Source organism: Papio anubis, chromosome 17 (assembly GCF_008728515.1).
Source record: "Papio anubis isolate 15944 chromosome 17, Panubis1.0, whole genome shotgun sequence".
Taxonomy (NCBI): domain Eukaryota; kingdom Metazoa; phylum Chordata; class Mammalia; order Primates; family Cercopithecidae; genus Papio; species Papio anubis.
Genome location: NC_044992.1, coordinates 47,970,227 through 47,988,956, shown reverse-complemented (window position 1 = coordinate 47,988,956; position 18,730 = coordinate 47,970,227). Strand labels below are relative to the sequence as shown.

Here is an 18,730-nt window from a genome sequence, read left to right as displayed (position 1 = left end):
ACCCCCTCAGACACTCTGTTCTCACCCATATGCATCAGGATCAGCCTCAGGTACCTGATTAGACCCCCAAGTAACAACTCCAACTTCAAGCATTAGTAGTGATTTCTATTTTTGAATTCTCCTTCAAACATCTCTGTTTTCTCTCCCCTAAGCTCATTTCCAAGATTCCTCTCATCACGGTATTATTTTATCATCTTCCTGTCTCCTACCACTTTCAAAATTCTCCCCTGCTTTCAAGAACCATTGATCTCTGGAGCCCAGAAGTCAATCTCACTCATGCCCCTTAGGATCCTTGTTTAACCCTCATCTCAAAAGTACAACACATAAAATGTAAGCAACCCAAAATTCTCTCAGTCACTCACAGGATTTTATAATGTTATCCAAAGCGAAAGATACTACAGACCGAGGGATCAACGAGTTGCAGAAAATGACAGTTCTATCTTACGGGAAAAAACTCAGGTAGAAAATCCTGCAAAGACCAGGACACGAACCAACCTGACATGAAAAGATGAGTGTATGATTTACTCAATAAAAATCTAAAGATGTGTAAAAACCGTATACCTAATATTCTCTATTTTGAACATTTCCTAAACTCTACAAAAATGGAAGACATAATTCTTTTGAACAGTTTGCCCTGGCTATAATCATTTTCCTCTCTGCCTCAACTTATGTAATCACTCTGCCAACAAGCCCAAGATTGTTTTTTTTTTTTTTTAACATCCCCACTGGCCTATACATTAATGTGCTGTCAAAGAACATTATTTTCACTTCTAAAACCTCTAAAGCAGAGTCTTGATGATTTAATTTAGCCTCCCACTTCAAAAAAAAAAAAGTCACTGAAGAAGAAATATTTCTCTTTTCAGCTTCTGAAGTTCCTCCCCATTCATAACCGAATTCAAAATAAATCTTGGTCAAAGAATACCAGTTAATTAGGGCACAGTCATTTTCAAATGAAATGAATTGTAAATGACACATTCAAACACATTAAGTCTTAACTTCTTTCAAATGAAATCATTTTAGGAGTGCAATGATAAAGTTCAGCCAAACACCACGCCAGGACTCAGGCTAAAAAATAGACGTAGTACCTACCTAAGAAGCTTAATCTAGGATAATATGTAATATGTATAGAAATGTAAACAAATAATATATAAACATAATTTTTACAGATTGAGCAATATAATTTAAATTTTACTGTAGGCATTAGAGTTGGAAAGTATATACCTTTCAGCACAAAATCAATTCCAAGTTCAAAAATACAACTGAATCTTATTCTCATATTATGTGATCAAATCACTGAGGTACAACTTTGAATTTGGCACATTTCCTTTGCTTCTGTTTTCATTTCGATGGCAGTAAAATGGAGTCTCTCTGTCTTGGGGGACACTTGGGACTGAATAATAGTTAACAACCATAACGTCAAGTTCTTGTGTGGGGAGTGCAAGTTTAACTTGTGCTTTAAAAGATCTCTGAAGATGTGGCTACAGCTCAAAGCTAAAACGAAAACCACATTTGCCTGTGTGTTTACAGAATTTCATGTGTCATGTTGTTGCTTATAAGCCATGAAAAGTCATTCTCTAGGTCTCAGCCCATACACTAAAAAATTCACGGAGAAAGCTTAAAAGAAAAGAAAAGAAAAAAAAAGAGCACCTCCTGGTGATGTGCAGGGCAGAAGCCTGGTGTCAGGTGTCGTAGCTAGGGGATATCAGAGTATCCTCTGCCCTTTTGATTGTCACTGCCATCAGCAAGGTTGTGGTATCTATAGAAGGCACTGCAGGCCCGAATCCTATCTCTGCCACCTCCCAGCTGCATGGGCTTAAATAAATCACTTAACAGTTGGACTCTCAGACTGCTCATCTGTAAAATGGGATTACATCTCAAGCTGTAATCCCAGTGCTTTGGGAGGCCAAGGCAGAAGGATCACTTGAGGCCTAAAGTTCAAGACCAGCTTGGGCAATATAACAAGACCCCATCTCTACAAAAAATTCAAAATAAATTTTAAAAAAATAGCCAGTGTCGTGCTGCGCGCCTGTAGTCCCAGCTACTTGGGAGGCTGAGGCAGGAGGATCGCTTAAGCTCAGGAGTTCAAGGTTTCAGAGCTATGGTCACACCACTGCACTCCAGCCTGAGTGAGGGCAACCAAGCAAGACCTTGTCTCAAACAAACAAACAAATAAAACCAGTACCACCTTAAGAGGTTACCATGAAGGTTAAAAAATAATGTCTGTAATTCACCTGGCCCAGTGTCCAAAAAGTAGTAAGTACATAATAACTGATAATTCAAACAAAGACAAGCTCAGTCAAAATGCTTATAATACAGATATAAGGAATCCTTGGTAAAAACCTCCATATGGGGCTAAAATCACTGGCATTTCCACTGAACAGATTTTCATTCTCTCAAGAAATCAAACAAATGGATCATGGCTTCTCTCAAGCTGAGACTGCCTTAGGTTGCAACATTCTTTCCGTATCTACAGCAAATGTGTGATTTCTGCAAATCTCTTGCTTAAACTCCCTTTATTTAGAAATCCCACTTGCTTGCTCTTTGTGACAAGTTTAGGTTGGGGAGAAATATGTCCCTTCACATTTGTCTCTTATGTAATAATATAAAAGGAAGTTGTAATTGGATTTCACCACGGGTTCGTCATTTGTGTCCCTGGGAAAGTGGCTTTTTTTTTTTTTTTTTCCCCACAAAAAGTCAAAATATTCCATCCATTTGCCAGAATTGATCCCGGGTATTCCTTATGGAGGTTTGCCAGGGGCTTCAGGTGTGGCCCCATCTGTTCCCTAATCCCTAGTGGGCACTGCCAGTTCTAGCTCAGGACTCTTCACAAAGGAAGAACCTCAGTTTCAGGGAGGCTGTCATCAGGGAGATAATATCTGGATATGCAGGTGGACAGGAGGCAGCAGTAAACTGGCATCTGTCCCCTAATCCCCAGTGGGCACTGCTAGTTCTGCCTCAGGACTCTTCACAATGGAAGAACCTCAGCTTTGGGGAGGCTGTCATCTGGGAGATAATATCTGGATATGCAGATGGACAGGAGGCAGCAGTAAACTACAGGGAATCTAGTCTACAGGTCTGGAATTCCTCAGGAGTCAGTCTGTACTCTACAAGGCAAAACAAGTGCTAGCCATTATGAGACAAACTCCAATGAGATAAAGGCTAGAGAAAGAAGCTTTCTCAGGAGAAAGGGTTCCCAGAGAAGGTGGAGCAGCAGGGGCTGCAGAAGATCCCTCTGCAGGGAGCACCTGCACATTGGCACCAAGCAAAGACATCTGAGTGCATGTTTCTGGGTATATGTGTGTGCATGCACATGTACATTAGAATGAGAGTAACATCTGAATGTGTCTACATTGTGAATCCAATTGAAGATGGAGATAACAGCAGACCCAGTACTTGAATACTTTCATGTTGGCTTGGTTGAAATACTTGATTTAATTTTCAAAAAGACCACATCATTTTGACATAATTCAAGTTGTGTAATAGTTACAGGCTTACTTCACATATTATCTCTGCTATTGAAATGTCCAAAAAAATCAGGTTATTATTTTAGTAAGAGAAACAAAAAGTACTGCATACGCTTATGGAAAAACCCTAAACAATGGCCAAGTATTTGCTAATTATTATGGTTAATTGTTTGTATTAAGTAAGTAGCATCTCAATGGTCTCACAGGTATCCAATAATTTTGCTGAGAAATTAATCTTTACCAGATAGATTCAATCTCCACTTACAAATGTATAGAAAGCCTTCTAAAAGCCTCCTTTTGGGGAGTTAAACATCGGGCACTCATGGACATACAGAATGGCAACAATAGACACTGGGAATTACTGTGGGGAGCAAAGGTTAAAAAACTGTTGGGTACTATGCTTACTGCCTGGGTGATGAGATGAGTTGTACCCCAAACTGCAGCATCATGAAATACACACACATAACAAACCTGCACATATACCTCCTGAATCTAAAATAAGAGTTGAAATTATTTTTTTAATCCAGTAATGGTAAGTAAATAAAAATAAAAACATTCCTTTTTATGAAAGTTATGTATTATTAAATCAAATAAGAATTCAATTTTATTTTAGAAATCTAGAATACTTGTATATTTTAAAAACTTTTCCTTAGAATAAAATAAAACACAGAATCCAAATATACCAAATTGAAAAGGAGTTTTAGTGGCCATATATAAGGAAATAGAGGTCGCTGATGGAGAAATGAAGGCCCTGTTTCTCACAAGGCAGGAACTGTATCTTTACAATGATTTTAATGTATTTTATTTCAATAAATCCATTCTAGTCAAAATACATATATGTCTATAGCACACACAGTTAGTGCATACCTTATTAATGAAATCAGTATAAACATCTTTGCAAAAAAACTTATTTACACCCAGAAATTTTATTTCCTATCATCAAATACAGAGCAACCTGATTTTGGAAATTTGAATCCAATAAAGAATTTCCAAGAATCCACAATCCATGTTCTGTACCCAATTATTAAAATTCAAGTGATAGATAACTATATAATCTTAAGAGAAAAGCAGATTATAAAATATTATATTGAATCAATTATGTTAAAAAATGTATATAAAATACTCATATATACATACATCTTCTTTATGTTTTCTGCATCTTCTAAATTTCCTGCAATAAATACATAGAGGGCTATATTTTTTTTTAAAAAAGGGCTATATAAATAGAACTATTTTGCAATGAGATATGTAGAGACTTGGGCCATCATCTCAAAGAAAACATGTAAAAGAAAAATCCTTATTCCTTCTTATCCAATCAAAATGCTCACAATTTAAATTCCTAAGGGAATTCCACCACCCTGGAATTGTACTGCTTGGTTTCCAGGTATCTACAACTCTCTCTGAAAGCAGGCTTCTTTCAGTTAATGCATTTCCTACACGAACATTAGTTTTCATGTTCAATATACAAGCCATATCAACTTCAAAGGTAAATAATACATCAAACAAGAAAGTACAAGAACTTTATGTCTTAAAAATTTAAAATACTGGATATAATTCCTTGAAGTACGCTTTGCAAAGTTTTCACAGCAAAGTTTAAAATATAACATTTAATGTATTCTATATTATATAATTTAACCTTTTTCATCATAGCAGTCAACTGAAATGGTTCACTAGCCTCTTAAACTTGGGGTTTTAATCACTTCTTAATTTAAACTGTGTTTCCACTTTCTCCTTATTGATAACGGCAATAAAACCTAAAGTGTTCACACAATCCATTCAACCAGTCAACACATTTATTGAGCAACCATTACAGGCAATACCTGTTGAAGGAATAAACATAATAAGTGCTGAGTGTAGAGCAGTGAGCAATCAGACAAGGCAAAACTGCTTAAACAACGATAATAAACTCTACTATAAACTCTGCTACAAACAACTCTACTCAAAAATAGTACTTTTTGGATTTGAAGAATCAGAGGGAAAAGAAACGTGCAACGTCCTAATGCCAAGGTTTTAAAATCCTTGAAAATGGAAATTCTGGCCGCGTGCGGTGGCTCACGCCTGTAATCCCAGCACTTTAGGAGGCCGAGGCAGGCGGATCACGAGGTCAGGAGATCGAGACCATCCTGGCTAACAAGGTGAAACCCCGTCTCTACTAAAAATACAAAAAATGAGCCGGGCGTGGGGGCAGCCGCCTGTAGTCCAGCTACTCGGGAGGCTGAGGCAGGAGAATGGCGTGAACCCGGGAGGCGGAGCTTGCAGTGAGCCAAGATCGCGCCATTGCACTCCAGCCTGGGTGACAGAGCGAGACTCCATCTCAAACAACAACAACAAAAAAAATGGAAATTCTAGTATCAATCTGGAAAATGTATTTATTCTCCACCTTTTGCCAGTGCATTTCACAGCTGCTTCTGAAGCTGTATTCTACTAAAAGGTATGCTTGATCATGATCGGATTTTACATCGGATTGGTTTTTCCAAAGGAAACAAATGGTTTACACTGGATTCTCCAAAGGAAACAAACAGAAAAGATGAGAGAAGAATTTAAAAAAGCATAAGGTTTAGGAAGAAGTATTTAACGTATCCATTCAGCAATTGTTCATTATCTTCCTGCTGTGTACAAGACGCTAGGCAGTGCTGGGAATACAGACAACAGACTAATTTGGAGAAGAAAAATTCCTTATGACAAGTAGACTCTACTCCACCCAGCTTTCTTTTTCATATAACAAATATTTAATGGAAATGATTATTCAATTACTTCTGTATCAATGAATTTTCATTATACATAAATCATTCACTTGTTGAGCTGGCCAAAAACCTGGGGGGAGGACCCAATTTTGAGTGGAGAAAGTGAACTTTTCAACTGCGACACCCATCTCACAGCCTATAAAAGGTTAGCTTTCTGGCTTGCTGGCACAACTTCCTCTCCAGTTGTGGCCATTCCCCAGGCTATGGATCTCTCCAACAACACCATGTCACTCTCAGTGCGCACCCCCGGACTGTCCCGGCGGCTCTCCTCCCAGAGTGTGATAGCAGGCAGACCCAGGGGCATGTCTGCTTCCAGTGTTGGAAGTGGCTATGGGGGAAGTGCCTTTGGCTTTGGACCCAGCTATGGGGGAGGCTTTTCTGCTGCTTCCATGTTTGGTTCTAGTTCTGGCTTTGGGGGTGGCTCTGGAAGTTCCATGGCAGGAGGACTGGGTGCTGGTTATGGGAGAGCCCTGGGTGGAAGTGGCTTTGGAGGACTGGGGATGGGATTTGGGGGCAGCCCAGGAGGTGGCTCTCTAGGTATTCTCTCAGGCAATGATGGAGGCCTTCTTTCTGGCTCAGAAAAGGAAACTATGCAAAATCTTAATGATAGATTAGCTTCCTACCTGGATAAGGTGCGAGCTCTAGAAGAGGCTAATACTGAGCTAGAAAACAAAATTCGAGAATGGTATGAAACACGAGGAACTGGGACTGGAGATGCTTCACAGAATGATTACAGCAAATATTATCCACTGATTGAAGACCTCAGGAATAAGGTAAGATGATTTCTTTTGGAGGGGCTTTGGGAATTTTTTTCCTTTTTACCATTGCAATGTTTTACAGTGATAATGACCTACAACTTTGATATTTTCCAATTTGGCTGTACTTGCAGCAATTTTCTCATCCCAGGTTGTTTCACTCCATTTCATCATTTACCAAGAAATGATTTTATTTCCATTATCTTTCTGTAGGAAATCTGTATTTCTTTACTTCTCAATATTATTTTATACAGATATTGTCTTAGAAAAATGAAACTGTCTTAAACTCTAAAAACCAGCATTTAACATCACCATTTTTACCTTTGTGTCAAAAATATATTTGTATAATACTAGTTTTTTAGGGCTTCATCTCATGTGTGTACCTCTGTTTTGCCAGATCATTGCAGCCAACATTGGAAATGCCCAGCTCCTCTTGCAGATCGACAACGCGAGACTGGCTGCCGAGGACTTCAGGATGAAGTGAGTGGAAGAAACGGAAGATCACGGCCATGTCCCACCATGTCTTCTGCCCTACTGTCCTGCCTTCATTGATATAAAATCTTCTGAAGTTCACATGCTCCATATATTTAGTGTTTTGGTAAATTCACATAGGGTGTTCTAGAAAGTAATTAGAATCTAATGCAATTCACATTAAATGTCCTTAAATTATAAGTTGCCTAAACCCAGGGCTATGGATCACTATATTTGTAGTGTGCTATTGACTCATGATGTGACTGACACCGTAATCCTACCAAAGTCCTAAACCTCAATTTTCTTTTTTCTTTTTTTTTGAGACAGAGTCTCGCTCTGTCACCCAGGCTGGAGTGCAATGGTGCGATCTCAGCTCACCGCAACCTCTGCCTCCTGGGTTCAAATGATTCTCCTGCCTCGGCCTCCCAAGTAGCTGGGATTACAGGCACCTGCCACCGAGCCCAGCTAATTCTTGTATTTTTAGTAGAGATAGGGTTTCACTATCATGGCCAGGCTGGTTTCGAACTCGTGACCTTATGATCCACCCACCTCTAAACTTCAATTTTCAATGTATCAACCATTGTTTCCTGATGACACATACAATGGAAAGATTAACCATGTACTAATTTTTATATTCCTTCCTCCTTTTCCATGCTCAACTCTCCCAGATATAAGGAAGAAATACTAATTTCCTTTTTGCTTCACAAAATTTCCACACAGGAAGTTGCAATGGCCATGGTCCTGAACCTGTAAAATTTTGGTAACAGCCACTAAAGAAGTATCAGTGTTTTAAGTTAAATCATGAAGAACATTAAGCAAAAAGAGTAACTTATTTTCAACTGCTTTTAGAAATTCCACTTAGAGAGGGCTGCTGCTATTTATAGCCACGGCAGCCAGCAAAGGGAAAATTATTCCCTGGGATGCTGTGGTATTGGGATTCATAGCTGGTAGGAAAGTACTGCCTCATTATTTTTTCACTTGTCTTCTCTCCAACCAAACGGTAAACAATGGTGGGGAAAAAGGAAAGGAAAAACACAAAAGCAAAATCTGCATCATACATTGCAATGCTGCCATTATGAAGTAGGTGCACAGATGTAAGCAATAACGAGCCCTGAAGATCAGTGGCCTTGTTCAAATGGTTGTGTTGATTCCCTCAACTGCTTTGCACTTGGTTTTCAGGTATGAGAATGAACTGGCCCTACGCCAGGGCGTCGAGGCTGACATCAATGGCCTGCGCCGGGTGCTGGACGAGCTGACCCTGACCAGGACCGACCTGGAGATGCAGATCGAGAGCCTGAATGAGGAGCTGGCCTACATGAAGAAGAACCACGAGGAAGTGAGTCAGACAGGGCAGCCTCACTCAGCTACTTTTTTTTTTCTCCCAGACCCAAAAATAACAATTTCAAATTTAGAAATCTGGAGTTGGAACAAGTATGGAGAATACATTGTCTCCCTGTTAAAATGGCCATTTGTTTTGGATTTCTGTGTGATGTGTGTGTGGTGTATGTGATGTGCATGTGGTGTGCGTGATGTGTGTGTGATGGTCGTGGTGATGGTGGATCCTGTTAAGGCTTAACAAATTAGAGGTACTTTCTGATTTTGTCATTTCCATTATAAAGCAATGACAATAGGAATGCTAACTGCCCTAATTCAGTGATTTAAAAAAAAAAAAAAAAAACTGAGTATTTTAAAAGGAACAAAAGTCTACCAATAATATATAATATTATATGTTTTAGAGAAACTGGTTATACTTAGCATAACACAGAGAAAACTCTGATGTGCATATTGGAGGCTAGGCAAGGAAGGGACGCTGGCAATAGGAAGTTTCTACTACATTTTCAATGATTGTGGCACAAACAGCGTGCAAGCCCAGGTACTGCCTGCAGCCCTCTGTTTGGCAGCTGTAGGTGAAAACCCCAGTGAGTGTACACCAGGCCTCCTTTCATGTAAAGGCCACGGCCCCTCAAGAAGCAGAGCCAACTTACCCATTAGGAACAGCAGGCACTGCTCCCAGCGTCTGAGGTAATTTCAGGGACCCATTAATATGTCTTAAGTTCCTGTAAAATCAGAAGAAAAATAAGAATTTTTAGGTTAAAAAAGTTTTAAAATATTACATTAATATTTATCTTTATACCAACAGTCATAAAATAGAATTTTTAAGTGCGTGTGTGTGTGTGTGTGTGTGCGTGCATGCGTGCGTGCGTGTGTGTGTAGGAAGGGGCCCAGGAGGATAAAAGTATCCAGGGCCCACGAAAGTCACAATGGACCCCTGTGCCCCTCTCTCTCATGTGCTGTCCCCAGGAGCTCCAAAGCTTCCGGGTGGGCGGCCCAGGCGAGGTCAGCGTAGAAATGGACGCTGCCCCCGGAGTGGACCTCACCAGGCTCCTCAACGATATGCGGGCGCAGTATGAAACCATCGCTGAGCAGAATCGGAAGGACGCTGAAGCCTGGTTCATTGAAAAGGTAACACAAACAACAAAGGCTTTGATACATTCGCAGAAAGGCCTGCGAGCGAGCTCAGCGCTCGAGGCCCCTGGCTGTCTTTGCTGTTGCAGAGCGGGGAGCTCCGGAAGGAGATTAGCACCAACACCGAGCAGCTTCAGTCCAGCAAGAGCGAGGTCACCGACCTGCGTCGCGCCGTTCAGAACCTGGAGATCGAGCTGCAGTCCCAGCTCGCCATGGTAGGCTCGTACGCAAACAGACGCAGCATCCTTTGGACTTCCAAAGAAAATGCTGCATCCAAATTACATTAGCCGTTAACTGCCCTCCTCTTTTCTGTCCCCTCCATCGTTATTTCTATACCATTTCCCTCCCGCGTGCAGAAGAAATCTCTGGAAGACTCGTTGGCCGAAGCCGAGGGCGATTACTGCGCGCAGCTGTCCCAGGTGCAGCAGCTCATCAGCAACCTGGAGGCACAGCTGCTGCAGGTGCGCGCGGATGCAGAGCGCCAGAACGTGGACCACCAGCGGCTGCTGAATGTCAAGGCCCGCCTGGAGCTGGAGATTGAGACCTACCGCCGCCTGCTGGACGGGGAGGCCCAAGGGTGAGTAGACAACGAAGGCTGCAAACAGCTTTAGGGGCTGACCAAGAGTGGACAGCAGAAATAGAAGGAATGGGGTTTTAGTTGACAGAAAAGCAAACAAACAAAGTCTAGTAAAGATATGCCTGGGATTTACTAAATGCTCTACACTTTGCAAAGTGTTTTCACCCATTATCTTGGTAATTCATAAAATGCTGCAATGAACAAAGGCACTACTGTCAGAAACAGTTTGTAAATCAGTATTCCCTATACTACAAAAGTCACTCAATTTCTGATATCAAAGACCTGATGATAAGAAGGACACCTAGTAGCCTCCTGAACCACCTACTCTAACAAGCTTTCCGAAAGTGATCAGAGGCTGCACTAGTTGGAAGAACTCAGGCCTACAAATTGGGAAATCGAATTTCTGAGACCAGCTCTTCAATTAAAAGCCAGGTTGCTTCACTTTTTGAGGTCATCTCCTTTGTTTTCTTACAGTGATGGTTTGGAGGAAAGTTTATTTGTGACAGACTCCAAATCACAAGCACAGTCAACTGATTCCTCTAAAGGTATGCAGAAACCCTAGAATCACTTAGAATAAGTCAGAATCACATTTATTAATGCAAAACCTGTAAGATCTCATTGAATATTGCATTATTATTAATTTTAATTTAAAGCATATTTATATTCTGAACCAAGGAAAAACATTTATGCATTCCTGCACAAAATGAGTAGTCTGTACTATATTAAAACTTTTGGGGGCACGGTGACTCATGCCTGTAATCTCATAGCTTTGGGAAACTAAGGTGGGAGGATCACTTGAGGCCAGGAGTTCGTGACCCACCTGGGCAACAGTGAGACCCCATCTCTACAAAAAACTTAAGAAAAAAATAGCTGGGCATGGTGGTGTATGACTGTGATCTCGGCTACTTTGGAGGCTGAGGCAGGAGGACCCCTTGAGCTCAGGAGTTAGAGGTTATAGTGAGCTATGATCATGCCACTGCATTCCAACCTGGGCAACAGAGCCAGACCCTGTCTCTAAGAAAATTAAAATAAAAATTTAAAAATTGGCAATCCCAGGAGGAAAAAAAACCTACTCTGCTACAAGGTATTATGATCACCATAACCAACTTTGAAATGTTTTCCTAAAAAAATGTTTTCATATGTGTACAAGGCAACACTGAATACATTTCATTTTCATTGGATAAAACACATTTTTAAGAAGTAAAATTTACTTTTGAAAGTTTAATTATATGGATTGTATCAACCAATGCTTAATTTAGAAACCTGCATTAAACAAGTAATGCTGGATTAATATTTGAAACACTAACTTTTGCCCCCTTATTCCATTTTTATCTTTAGACCCGACCAAAACCCGAAAAATCAAGACAGTTGTGCAGGAGATGGTGAATGGTGAGGTGGTCTCATCTCAAGTTCAGGAAATTGAAGAACTAATGTAAAATTTCACAAGATCTACCCCACGATTGGTTCCTTAGGAACAAGAAATTTACAAACAGAAATCATTCCTTTCAGAGTAACATGGTGTATTAGTTCAATCTCTATTTTTGTCTGTTCCATTTTCTTTGGATTCCCTATTCACACTGAATCCTTTTTGCCCTTCTGAAACAATATGCAATCACAAGTCATGTTGGTCACGTTGGTCTTTAAAACAAATCAAAATTACCTTGTATCTTTCTGGACCTGGAGTGGTCTTTTAATGAACTTTCTTCTGGTAATCTGGAATATTTTTTAATCATAGAGCTTTAATCAAGTAGTATTGTTTTAATAGAATTAATTGTAATAAAAGATGAATGGTAATAATGTGAAATGTATGCCTTCTTGATTCCAACAATAATGTTAAGAGCATAGAGAGAAGTTTTTGAAATACTAATAATAAAATAGAGGCTGGGAGTAATGACTCACACCTATAATCCCAGCATTTTGGGAGACTGAGAGGCAGGATGATTGCTTGAGGCCAGGAGTTCAAGACCAGCCTGGACAACATAGAGAGACCCCTATCTCTACAAAACATTAATAATAATAATAATGATAATGTAGATAAAAACTGGGATGAAGATGTCAGGGTTTGAGGATTAAGTTAAAAGAAGATTCTTTTAGAAGTGCTGGCCTTTTTATGTAAACCCATCAAGGTTTAGCAAAATTATACTGTCTACTACAGCAGTTGAGAATTGTCCTGTTCATTTTCTAGCACCATCTTTCATGCAGTCAAGAAACGCTGAGCCCTTACAGTGTGCCAGACTGGAGACTCAGTGATGAATATGACATGGTCTTTGCCTTGAGGAGCTCATGGTTGAGGGCAGAGATAAACATCTACCAGGAATGGTGATACAGTGAGATCTGTTGAATAGAAGTTCAAAGGGCTGGGCACCATGGCTCACGCCTGTAACCCCAGTACTTTGGGAGGCTGAGGCGGTGGATCACGTGCTCAAGAGATCAAGACCATCCTCACCAACATGGTGAAACGCCATCTCAACTAAAAATACAAAAATTAGCCAGGTGTAGTGGCAGGTGGCTGCAATCCCAGCTACTCAGGAGGCTGAGGCAGGAGAATCACTTGAACCCAGGAGGCGGAGGTTGCAGTGAGCCGAGATTGCACCACTGCACTCCAGCCTGGTGATAGAGTGAGACTCTGTCTCCAAACAAAAAGGAAAAGACCTTCGAAGGATGCATGGAAGAAGAAGTGAACAATTTTCCAGGAGGGGCAATGAAATGCTACATAAAGAAATCATCCAGGCAGACAAGGGAGAAAGGAAACAGGGCAAATACGTGTGAAAAGACAGAGGGTGTGAACAAACATTGTTCTGCTCTCCCTTCTCCTAGCTGGCAGCAGTGAGGCCCAGGGTGGGGTCTCCATTGGGATAGGTCAGACCCACAAGTCAATAACAGAAATCATGTTCTGACATTAGGGAAAAAGGCAGCCAAAGTCTCAGCCTGAGTAGATCGTGCTTCAACATGCGTTGCCAAATTCAAAACCCTAAAAGGAAAACGGGCAAAATTTAATGATTAAGAGCCTGGCCTCTAACATCATACTGGGTTCAATTTCTGGCTCTGCTACTTAATAGCAAGTAACTCAACCTCTGTGTTCCTCAGTTTCTTAAAGTGGAAATGACAGTGATGACTGCACCTGGTTCATGGCATGGGTTTTGTGAAGATGAAATGAGGTTGTGTACCTAAAGCACTAGGAACCTGGAAACTACTGGCACCTAGAAAGTACTCAATATTTGTGTCTTATTATTATTTACTATATAGAACCAAAGTGGGATGAGGAAACAAGGAGACATGGTGAATAAGGAGTGTCAAAGAAGCAGAAGGGAGAGGGAGGAGTTGTGCTAGACAAGAGGAATTCCAGAACTGAGTCCAAAAGCCAATGGCTAGTCAGCCAACTTAAGCTGATTTGCTTCAGTATGCAGTTTTTCCTTTTAATATTATTTATATGGCCAGATGCAATGGCTCACGTCTGTAATCCCAACACTTTGGGCGGCCGACATGGGCAGATTGCTTGGGCCCAGGAGTTCAAGACCAGCCTGAACAACATGGTAAAATTCTGTCTCTACAAAAAAAAAAAAGAAAATTAATGGGGTGTGGGGGTGCACACCTGTAGTCCCGGCTACTTGGGGGGCTGAGGTGGGAGGATTACCTGAGCCTGGGGAGGTCAAGAATGCAGTGAGCTGTTATCATGCCACTGCACTCCAGCCTGGGCAACAGAGTAAGACTCTGTCTCAAAAAAAAGAAAAGAAAAAAATATTTTTTTAATGGTTTCAGATCGTCCACTCATCTCACTTTATTATATGCTCAGCTCTCTTTGTCTAGCCCTCACCTTCCAGCATACATCCTAGGGCAACCTTTACCTTTCAGACTCAAAAGGATTATCAAGGCCTCTGAACAAGGTCCATAGCCCCCAAGTAATAAATAAAGGATTCTACTTCCCTGGTGCTCAAAAGTGTCTGCAATAGTTACTGCTTTAAATAACATCTGTTTTCCTTACAACTACATAGAAATGCTGTGAGACCCAAAGGGGAAAGGATTTTGCACAAGTATAGATGCAGGGGTCATTTATTAGCTAGTACCACAGTTTCTCAGCATTCCCTTCTCTTGGAAATTGTTTTCCACAAAGCTCCCAGAGCCATTACTCCATAAGCAGCTTTTTCTGAGACTTCTCTCTGTGACTGAATGTTGTCTCAATCCTCTTATCTTCTCTCTATACTCCCGCCCCAGGTAACCTCATCTAATCCCTCCACAGCCTCTCCTCCCTGCTCTAATCCCAAGGGTTTTGTTTGTTTGTTTGTTTTTTGTTTGTTTGTTTTTGAGGGAGCCTCACTGTGTTGCCCAGGCTGGATTGCAGTGGCGTGATCTTGTCTCACTGCAACCTCCACCTCCCAGGTTCAAACGATTCTTCTGCCTCAGCCTCCTGAGTAGCCGGGGCTACAGGCATGCACCACCACACCCACCTAATTTTTGTATTTTTGGTAGAGACGGGGTTTTGCCATGTTGGCCAGGATAGTCTCCATCTCTTGACCTCATGATCTGCCTGCCTCGGCCTCCCAAAGTGCTGGGATTACAGGCGTGCGCCACCGCACCTGGCCAATCCCATGGTTTTAAATAACATCTACACATTGGTGACTTGTGGCAGCCTCCAGGTTGGCGCCAGTGATCCCTGCCTCCTGGTCTTCATTCCCTTGTGTAGTTCCCTCCCACAGTGAATGAGGAGCAGATTTATTGAAGAAGTGACAGTATATGACCTCCAAAGATAGATCACAAAAGCCTTTCAGTTCTTCCTTGGTCTCCTGGACTATATACTCTCGGGGAAGTCAGCTACCGGCAAGGTTATATCATGGGGGAAAAAAACTATCTGAAAAAAAATTTGTGATTTCACAAAATTTCCCACTAAAGCTCCAATGGCTAGGATTTCACGGCACAGCCAGCAAGACCCAAATAATAGTTCTTTTCTGATACTATCTCAGCCAAAATGTCCTATAAGTCTTCAGTTGGCAAAGGAAGCATTACATTTCTTATTATGTAACTTCACTTTGCCCTGTTCTCACTGACAAGAAATGCAACTAGCACAGCATCTATCAGTCCCTTTGGGCAGCTAGAACAAAATACCTCGGACTGGGTGGCTTAAAAATGAGAGAAACTTATTTCTCACAGTTCTGGAGGCAGCTTCAGTGTCTGATAAGGGCCCACTTCCTGGATCATACACAGCTTCTCGATATATCCTCACATGGCAGAAGGGACAAAGCCATTCCCTGGGGCCTCATTGATAAGGACAATAATCCCCCTTGGCCAGGGCTCCACCATCAGGACCTAATCCACTCGAAGACCCCGCCTCCTAATACTGGCACATTGGTGATTAGGTCTCAACATCCAAATATGGGGGGACCAAAACTTTGAGACCATAGCAGCATCCTTATCATGACAGTCTAGCCCTCATTCACTAGGCCACAAGCCCTCATTCAACACAGATGTGAGAGGTCCCTTTGGACTCGGCAAGCCATGAATTGCAGAAGTGGAAGGTCTGTCTTTAAAGAAAAGAACTGCTAAGAAAAAAACTGAACAAAGAATCCTATAGCAAAAGACAAGAGCATTGTTTATGATTATCCTAAAATCGAAAAATTTAGAAATTTACATTTTTTACTTTGATATGCGTATGTTGTGTGTATAAGCTAATGGAAGGTCTGGAAAATACTGTATATATACTGAACTGTTATAATAGTTATCTCTTGGGGATTAGCAAGGGGTTTGAAGAATACCTTTATTAAAATGTTTAACAAACAGCATATATGACTCTGATAATTAGAAAAAAAAAAATGTTATTCTCCCAAGCAAATGGCTTTGCAAATGGGTCACAGCAGGAAAGAACCACCTAGAAAAACAACCATAGGTTGCCAAAGCTTTATTTCTTAGGCTTTGTAAGAGTGCCATCTTCTGGAGTCTCAAGAAACCAACTTTAAACTAACCCTGGCTGGGCGCGGTGGCTCACACTTGTAATCCCAGCACTTTGGGAGGCCAAGGCACGTGGATCCCTTGAGGTCAGGAGTTTGAGAGCAGACTGGCTAACATGGCGAAATCCTATCTCTACTAAAAATACAAAAATTAGCCGGGAGTGGTGACCCATGCCTGGTGTCCCAGCTACTCGGGAGGCTGAGGCAGGAGAATAGCTGGAACCCAGGAGGCAGAGGTTGCAGTGAGCCGAGATCACACCACTGCACTCCAGCCTGGGCAACAGAGCAAGACTCCATCTCAAAAAATAAAATAAAATAAAATAAAATAAAAATACATAAGCTAACCATGTGTGTTCAAGCCACTTGAGATGTGTTGATACTAGAAGGTTTACCTTGTAAAACAAGAAAGAAGAAAAAAGCAAACCTTTTAAAATGATTGACTTAGTAAGTTAAAATTATCTTATTTAACTAATAATCAGTTTCCAAAACGTTCACCAGTAAGGAGGCAGTTCTATAAGGCATAAAATAAAAAAGAAAGCAATTATTTAGAGTTAAGAAAACCAGCCAATCAATAACTACTCAGGCTTTAAAAATACACTCAAATATGAAATGAAAATGAAATTCTTATTCATATAGCTGAGTAAATGATTTTTTATGGGGTAGTAAATGTTTCTTAAATCTTGGAAATGAATCCAAGATTGTGCTGAGCTAAAGAAGCCAGACACAAAAGAATACATACTGTGTGATTCCATTTATGTGAAACTTTCAGAAAGATAAAATGTCATCTATAGCGACAGAAATAAACTCAGTGGTCACCTGAGCTGAAAGGTGTGGAGGAGTGGGAATTAACTGGTTAACCTGCTGGAGGCACCTGAGAACCTTTGGGACTGATGGAAGCCTTCCGTATCTTGAATGTGGTGATGGGTCCATTTAGCAAGGCTCTTCAAACTGCACATTTAAAACGAATATATTTCATTGTAAACAAATCTTAACTCAGTAAAGTCAATTTTAAACTAATAATTGAATATTCTTTCTTCAGATGATACTGTCCACAGGCGCAGAGAGGCCATGTAGGATGGTCAGAGGTGTACTACAGCAAGCTGGGTTTTAACCGCCGATCAGTAAATATTCAGGAGTTTTCCAAGCTCGCTATTAAACCACGGGAAGCTTGAAATTGGCCACGATGGCAGTATTTACACAATGGAACTTGGGTTTTTAAAATGTATTTCCCAGAAAACTGTTTTACAGCAGTACACCAGTGAACATAGAGGTTAAAAGCACAGTGCAGAGGTCTGAGTTTAGGTCCCAGCTCTGGCACTTTCTAATGGTTTTATTTACCCCTCTGTTCTTTAGTTCTCTGCTCCCTAAAATCAAGGCAAAAAAATACCCACTTCACACCCTAATTATGAGAATTCTGTGGCTCAATTCGCACTTGGCGTATAGTAAGCACTAAATATTACCTGCTATTATTATGCAAAGAAAAAAAAACAAAGTCTCTACAACTAAAGAAATTAACTGGTTTAGATATTTCCCCCAGACGTATTTATTCTTTTTCTTCCCTTCATGCACAATCCTAAACTATTCCAGTTTTGTAAAGAAAATGTGCACTTTTCTCAGCCAACATATGGGGAGGAGGGAAAAATATTTATCTTCCCTCTATCACAAGTTGTGAGCATCAAATAAGCCAATTTCTGTGAAGGAGCTTAACAAGCCATAAAGCACTTCGGAACTATAAGACAAGCTTTCTTTAGAGACGGAGTCACTCTCTGTCACCCAGGCTGTAGTGCAGTCATGCGATCATAGCTCACTGCAGCCTCAAACTTCTGGGCTCAAGAGATCCTCCCACCTCAGACTCCTGCCATTTTAGTCAAATGTGAGATGCCTGATGAGAGGTGCAAACCACAGGGCCTGTCTAAAATGCTAATATTAATGTAGCTGCTCAAATTGAAAGGGAGGATTCTACAACTAAATACGGGGTATATAAAATAAATTAAGAAAAACCGGAGCGGTGGCTCACTCCTGTAATCCCAGCACTTTGGGAGGCTGAGGTGGGTGAATCACGAGGTCAGGAGTTCAAGGCCAGCCTGGCCAAGATGGTGAAACCCCGTCTCTACTAAAAATACAAAAAGTAGCCAGGCGTGGTGGCGGGTGCCTTTCCCAGCTACTCAGGACGCTAAGGCAGAGAATTGTTTGAACCCGGGAGGCAGAGGTTGCAGTGAGCCGAGATCACGCCACTGCATTCCAGCCTGGCGACAGAGCGAGATTCTGTCTCGAAAAAAAAAAAAAGAAAGAAATACCGGGACTGGGCACGGTG

General features: G+C 41.1%; 1 protein-coding gene across 1 annotated transcript; it reads left to right on the top strand.

Annotated features, from left to right (window-relative positions):
- The first annotated feature begins 6,219 nt into the window (after positions 1-6,219).
- KRT12 (keratin 12) lies at positions 6,220-12,285 on the top strand. The gene is made up of 8 exons (XM_003912999.5): positions 6,220-6,981; positions 7,361-7,443; positions 8,614-8,770; positions 9,736-9,897; positions 9,990-10,115; positions 10,257-10,477; positions 10,952-11,022; positions 11,816-12,285. The coding sequence occupies exons 1-8, from the start codon at positions 6,412-6,414 to the stop codon at positions 11,911-11,913; spliced, it is 1,488 nt and encodes a 495-aa protein (XP_003913048.1). The 5' UTR covers positions 6,220-6,411; the 3' UTR covers positions 11,914-12,285.
- The last annotated feature ends 6,445 nt before the right edge of the window (positions 12,286-18,730 follow it).

What these genes read in the sequence shown, in the direction of transcription:
- KRT12 (XM_003912999.5), top strand. Translation starts at nt 6,412, where the DNA reads ATGGATCTCTCCAACAACACCATGTCACTCTCAGTGCGCACCCCCGGA. An exon ending in TGAAGAAGAACCACGAGGAA is followed by an intron (nt 8,771 to 9,735) that starts GTGAGTCAGACA and finishes TGCTGTCCCCAG; the next exon opens with GAGCTCCAAAGCTTCCGGGT. An exon ending in GTCAACTGATTCCTCTAAAG is followed by an intron (nt 11,023 to 11,815) that starts GTATGCAGAAAC and finishes TTTTATCTTTAG; the next exon opens with ACCCGACCAAAACCCGAAAA.